This window comes from Schistocerca gregaria, chromosome 3, assembly GCF_023897955.1.
Source record: "Schistocerca gregaria isolate iqSchGreg1 chromosome 3, iqSchGreg1.2, whole genome shotgun sequence".
NCBI classification, from domain to species: domain Eukaryota; kingdom Metazoa; phylum Arthropoda; class Insecta; order Orthoptera; family Acrididae; genus Schistocerca; species Schistocerca gregaria.
Window position 1 is genome coordinate 194,900,587 of NC_064922.1, and position 6,999 is coordinate 194,907,585.

Genomic DNA, 6,999 nt, shown 5'->3' on the forward strand with positions numbered 1-6,999 from the left:
GAAATAAAAACTTTGAGGTTCGCCGATGACGTTGTGATTCTGTCGGAGACAGCAAAGGACTTGGAAGAGCAGTTGAGCCGAATGGACAGTGTCATGAAAGGAGGGTATAAGATGAACATTAACAAAAGCAAAACGAGGATAATGGAATGTAGTCAAATTAAATCGGGTGATGCTGAGGGAATTAGATTAGGAAATGAGACACTTAAAGTAGTAAAGGAGTTTTGCTATTTAGGAAGTAAAATAACTGATGATGGTCGAAGTAGAGAGGATATAAAATGTAGACTGGCAATGCCAAGGAAAGCGTTTCTGAAGAAGAGAAATTTGTTAACATCGAATATAGATTTATGTATCAGGAAGTCGTTTCTGAAAGTATTTGTTTGGAGTGTAGCCATGTATGGAAGTGAAACATGGACGATTACTAGTTTGGACAAGAAGAGAATAGAAGCTTTCGAAATGTGGTGCTACAGAAGAATACTGAAGATAAGATGGATAGATCACATAAATAATGAGGAGGTATTGAATAGGATTGGGGAGAAGAGAAGTTTGTGGCACAACTTAACTAGAAGAACAGATCGGTTGGTAGGACATGTTCTGAGGCATCAAGGGTTCACCAATTTAGCATTGGCAGCTTGGAGGGTAAAAATCGTAGAGGGAGACCAAGAGATGAATACACTAAACAGATTCAGAAGGTTGTAGGTTGTAGTAGGTACTGGGAGATGAAGAAGCTTGCACAGTATAGGGTAGCATGGAGAGCTGCATCAAACCAGTCTCAGGACTGAAGACCACAACAACAACAGCTCTTTTCGAGAGTTTGAAAATTGTGTTGATATTTTGTGCATTTGTTACCCAAAAAAGAATGCCATAGCTAAGAATTGAGTGTACATATGAATAATATGTAACTAAAAGACACTGCATGTTGCACACTGATGATAGTAGTCGATTTATTTGAAGTATGTGTTATCTCTACTCTTTGTACCCTGTCTGTAAGGTATGATCGAAACCAGTGATTAGCTACCCCTATTATTTTTAATGCTTCTAATTTATTTAATAGAATGTTGTGGTCGACAGTATCAAACACCTTAGAAAGATCCAAAAATATCCTGTGGCACACTTATCTTTATCAAGAGCATCAAGTACAACTTTTGTGAATTCTACTATGGCTGACTCTATTTTTACCACTTCGGAAACCAAACTGTGATTCGCTTAAAAGATTGTAAAGGTAATTCATTAATCTGCCTTTCATAATTGCTTTTATTATTTTTGAAAATGGTGACAACAAGGAAATGGGCCAGTAATTTTCTATGTGTTCTGCAGTACCCTTCTTAAGCAAAGGTACAACTCTTGCCGGTGGTTTTTTTTTTTTTTTTTTTTTCCCCCCCCTGCTCTCTCTGGAAATGTCCCTGAAGTGAAGGAATCATTTATTATATTTGTTAAGGGGCCTTGTATAATCCCTATGCATTGTTTCATTACACACATTGGTACTTCATCTAAGCCTACTGACCCTTTTTTTAAACAGTTTTACTGACTTCATTCTCTGTGGTTGGAAGTAACATCATTGTATTTAGTGCAACATTATTTACAGGTGTTGTATGTGTTTGGGGGAATTTTTGCTCTAACTTCTCTGCAATACTTGAAAAATGCTTGTTTACATAGTTTGCAAAGTGTTGAAGTGTTGTGGATCATTTTTCACTTTATCTCCCTCCCTTACAAGTATGTTATTCTTTGTTTGTCTACCTCTCCTTGTTTCCTTTTTTTATAACATCCCATACTGGTTTGCTTTTATTCTCTGCACTATATATTATAGGTATTAAAATTCATGGAGACGAAGTAAAAACTTTGAGGTTCGCCGATGACATTGTAATTCTGTCAGAGACGGCAAAGGACTTGGAAGAGCAGTTGAACGGAATGGACAGTGTCTTGAAAGGAGGATATAAGATGAACATTAACAAAAGCAAAACGAGGATAATGGAATGTAGTCAAATTAAATCGGGTGATGCTGAGGGAATTAGATTAGGAAATGAGACACTTAAAGTAGTAAAGGAGTTTTGCTATTTAGGAAGTAAAATAACTGATGATGGTCGAAGTAGAGAGGATATAAAATGTAGACTGGCAATGGCAAGGAAAGCATTTCTGAAGAAGAGAAATTTGTTAACATCGAATATAGATTTATGTATCAGGAAGTCGTTTCTGAAAGTATTTGTTTGGAGCGTAGCCATGTATGGAAGTGAAACATGGACGATAACTAGTTTGGACAAGAAGAGAATAGAAGCTTTCGAAATGTGGTGCTACAGAAGAATACTGAAGATAAGGTGGATAGATCACGTAACTAATGAGGAGGTATTGAATAGGATTGGGGAGAAGAGAAGTTTGTGGCACAACTTGACTAGAAGAAGGGATCGGTTGGTAGGACATGTTTTGAGGCATCAAGGGATCACAAATTTAGCATTGGAGGGCAGCGTGGAGGGTAAAAATCGTAGAGGGAGACCGAGAGATGAGTACACTAAGCAGATTCAGAAGGATGTAGGTTGCAGTAGGTACTGGGAGATGAAGCAGCTTGCACAGGATAGAGTAGCATGGAGAGCTGCATCAAACCAGTCTCAGGACTGAAGACAACAACAACAACAACATATATTATTTTGTCATCAAATGACTTTTTTGCTGCAATCACCACCTTCCTGTAGATCTTTTTGTATCTATGATAGAAATTTAGGAATTCTGGATCATTGCGAATCTTTTTCATGGAACTTAGGTGTTTCAGTGTTTTGGAGGACTTCTTAATAGCTGCTGTTATCCACCTGTTTCTGTGAGATGTTGATACAGACAAGCATACAAGCATACTTTTGGAAACGCCTTTTCAAAGTTCAATTTAAAAAGTATGGAGAATTTAGAGACTTTCATATTCACATTGGTTTCCTAATACACTTCATCCCAGCTTTGTTTTTCTAGTTCTTTTGAAAAATCTTTTATTTTTATTTCTGATAGATGTCGTTTGTAGGCTTATAGTTTGGGGAATGATTCTATGCCTGACTTTACTGTTGTTATTTGACAGAGATGGTCTGATAGTATGAGATATTTTACAGCTACATCACATTTTTCCCCGTCCATATTTGTGACCACATGGTCAGTTACTGATGAAGTCGTCGTGGTAACCCTTGTTGCACTATTGACTACTAGGGACATGTCAAAACTTTGAATTATATTTATGAAGGTGCTGCTGGATTCATTTATGATGTTAGTGTTGATATTAATGCCCCCACACAGAATTATGTTGACCTTTGTACTTGAGCCTTTATCTAGAACTTCTGTTAACTTATTGAAAAAAGTGCCCACACTACCACTGGAAGATCTATACACACACAAAATGATTAATTTATTGTTGATATCAAGCTCTGTTAATTCAATAGCTGATATTTCGAAGTGTTTGTCTTCACTTACGGTAATGAGGTCACGTCTTGATTTGAATTGTGTTCCTTTTCTGATATAAATGCATGATCCTCCACCCCTTGAAGTAGTTCTGCAGTAAGAGTCTGCCTTTTCATACAGTGATAATACTACATGTTGGATTTCTGTGTATCTACACCAGTGCTCAGTAATACAAACTACTGTGCAGTTCAAAGATTGCAGCTCAACGTCTAATAGTTGTTTTTATTTTTTATTGATTGCATGGTTTGATGGAGGATTGTCAAGTCTCTTGAATGCCCCATGTTACTCTTTCCAATGGTTTGTTTTTCTTTGTGACATCTGGTATATGTGATATTTGAGGTGTTAAAATCTGTCTTGTGAGTTTTTGTTTCAGTATTTTTTTTAAATGCTGGAGATACTCTTTAGGCAGAGGATCCTGCTGTCTGGATTTATCCTAAAAAAAAGGCCTACTTTTCCTACCTATGACAACAGGTATTTGACCATGTGTGGCCCAAGATCCATCCCCTACACTTTCATGAATCAGCTGTACCAATCTTCCCTTCCCAGTCCTGTTTAGGTGTAGGCCATGCCTAGTGAAACCCCATCTGTTGATAGTCCCGACGGGCACCAGAGAAACATGTAGCTCATGTTTTGACAATGTTCTTGGAAGACTGTGCATGAGTGTAAGCCAAGCCACTATATTGCTTAACGTGGAGCCCAGTTATCAGTTGGAAACCAGACAGTGTTTGTGTGAATTCCTGTCTGCCTGCTTGTTGTTGTATGCTGCCAACTTTTAGAGTTTCTTCAAAAGAAAAAAATACCAAACTCTAAACCACTTTAGTGGTTGATTTAATCACTGTGTGCTTCTGTTGCTGGATTTGTATTTGGACTTTCTAGCTTTTATCATCTTATAATTCTTCTCACAAATATTCACCTCCAGAAAGAATAATATGGAAGGATAGGAAAAAAACTGTTTGTCTTCGGGTTACCAAGGCTACAACAAATATTGTTTTTTTTTTTTTTTAAATATCATGAGACTAGAAATTCTAAGAAAGGAACACATGTATGTAATGGAGATCTTTGCCTCCCCTTCATCCTCACAACAGATGTGTTACTCTTACCCTGCAGTTCCAAATGCTGGGAAAGTGTTATGGAATGTTTCCTCACCTAACTTATAACTCGATTACCAAATAGTAGAGCAGAGCATGGTGGAGACAGCACAAGAACAATGCTCACACTTGTTTGAGGAAAACATCTAATTACTGATTATGCAACTACAGTGAAAAACACACAAAATAGTCTAGCAATTCATAAGTTCTGAACAAAGTCACTCACTAGCATGGTTGGTGCTGGAAAATGGTGCAGCACAGTAGAAAATGTCGATGCCAAGCAAGGTGGCAGTCTCATCCCAAGTTTCACCAGTACAACGGTAATCGAACATAAGGCGTAAATTAACAGTCTTCGCAGAAAATGCAGCATGAAAACCAGTACAGACCCAGCTGCGTAGCAGGGGTAGAGATGGCATGACTCGGGTATCTCTGAAAGCTTCACTGTTCATGTTGCCACATGGCATGTCCCTAACAGTGTGAGTGTGGAGCAGGAAGCAGTGTTAACACCCTGAGGAGAAGATAGAAACTGGTCAAAGCTAGGTCAACGGAAGTCTCACGTTGACTGAACTATTGTTTTCTACTTGTAGGCAGTGACCACAGTGTTCTGGTATCTGATCACATGGCAGGATTGAAAGCTTGAGATGGAAGTAACACAAGAAGGAAGAAACTCTTTAACTTAACAATGGCTGTTATGAGCTAGGGACATACAAAACTGCTAAGACAGCTATGTGGCGAAAGGCCGTCACAGTGTCATTTACTTCTGTGTGGCAGTATGAATGTTTTTGCCTCCTGCAGCTATGTACTGCTCATGAATTCTGTTCCATAAGTTTATATTATCTCTGTTATACTTCATTTTAGTCCCAGTTTCTGAGAAAAGCAATGGTCTTTCAAGATTTTCATCTACTTCTTTGATTCTTATTACAGGAGGCAGAAACTAATGCTATTCCAGATGATCCTGCCAAGGATCTCAACTTTCGTGAACCATTGATAGATTCATTAAGGGCACAGAAAGATGAAGTAAGTTTTTTGCCAAATACATTTTGGTTTATTATTAATGTCTCATTTCATCTGTTATGTCTCTGTCACAAACAATTTATTTTTTGTCAGGAGCTTGAACGATACCGCCAGGAAGCTGAGAAAAGACAACAACACCAACAAAACTAATAACAAAACAGGTGCAGTTGAAGACGGTATTACAGGCCGGGTGCAAGAGTGAAGTAGCTCCAGGTGGTTCTGAGATGAGATATGTTCTCTTAGCTGCATCAGTATTGATCTTTCAAGCTTTATTGGATTTCAGTCCAGTAGGATCCCATGGAAAAGTACTAATATGTGTGATGGTTCAAAAAATTGACACTGGTCGTAGTACTACTAAGATTATAAAACATGAGGAAATTAGGTACAGGTAAAATGTGTATGAATATATGCCCACAGAGATTAGAGAGTAAAAATTGTAGTTGATATTAAAATTAAAACTAATTGTATAAAAGAAAAGTTGAAGGTAGATAAATTCACAATGACAAAGTGGGATGGCCTGTACTTAACTTTCAGCAGATGCATCTCAGTAAAACTTGTACAAAATAAGTAAAAATAGTTCTCCAACCTTCACAATGTACTCAGTGTGAGTCTTAACCTGTCTTCTGAATCACATGCCACCCTCCCACCATTTCCAATCATTCCCAGTGATTTCTTCTTTCCTCTACTGAAGAAGGAACTCATGATGCAGAACTAAGAGTACTGTTTCAATTCGTTTTTCTGTGGTTTTGTTGTGTGTATTGGGACTTGTACCTCTTGAAGATAAGTACTGTGGAGGCCATCAGTCTTTTTATTAAGTTAAAATTGTCACGATTTAGATGAAATAGAGATTTGTAATACATTAATCAGTGCAGTGCACGAATGTTTTATGTCACTTCCTGCTCTACTTAAATTTCAGCAGAAAGATGTAACTTTTTTTTTATCAAAAATCATTCTGTATCACAAAAGTCAAAATTAAATAAAACCACAGTCAAAAACATATGAAAAATTTGTATAGTATAACCCAGAACTAAAAATATTAAACCTTCCAATATTACGTGAATGTAAAAATGCATAAACTCACAATAAGACACCAGGAGTTGTGTGATAGACACAAGACAAGAAACATAAACTCTGATGTTCTCTTCCTGAAAGAGGAAAATAATTGAGATGTTGGGAAAATACGCCCCAGATTTGTCAAAAGACATATCATGCTTATGCTGCCACAAAAGTCTTTGGGCACCTACCAAACAGCATCAAAAGCCTGACAGATAGCCAACTAACATTTAAAAATAAATTAAAAGAATTTCTAGATGACAACTCCTTCTACTCATTGGCTGAATTTTTAGATATAAAGTAAGTATTTAAAAAAAAAAAAAAAAAAAAAAAAAAAAAAAAAAAAAAAAAACCCTTAATCATTTGTGTCATACAATATTTTGTGTAATGTAATTTCTTGTACAGACATCTTTTATTAACC

At 36.9% G+C, this 6,999-nt stretch overlaps 1 protein-coding gene across 7 annotated transcripts in view; it reads left to right on the forward strand.

Moving 5' to 3' along the window:
* LOC126353889 (cytoplasmic dynein 2 light intermediate chain 1) overlaps positions 1 to 6,733 on the forward strand; it is a 79,227-nt gene extending 72,494 nt beyond the window's left edge. For 6 of the 7 annotated variants that reach the window (XM_050003095.1, XM_050003097.1, XM_050003096.1 and 3 more), the window contains exons 8-9: positions 5,436 to 5,528; positions 5,619 to 6,733. In XM_050003095.1, coding sequence (XP_049859052.1) covers positions 5,436 to 5,528; positions 5,619 to 5,675 — 150 coding nt within the window. In that variant the 3' untranslated portion in view covers positions 5,676 to 6,733. Of the gene's footprint in view, positions 1 to 5,435; positions 5,529 to 5,618 lie in introns of those variants that run through there. The other variant, XR_007565228.1, reaches the window with a different exon arrangement.
* The last annotated feature ends 266 nt before the right edge of the window (positions 6,734 to 6,999 follow it).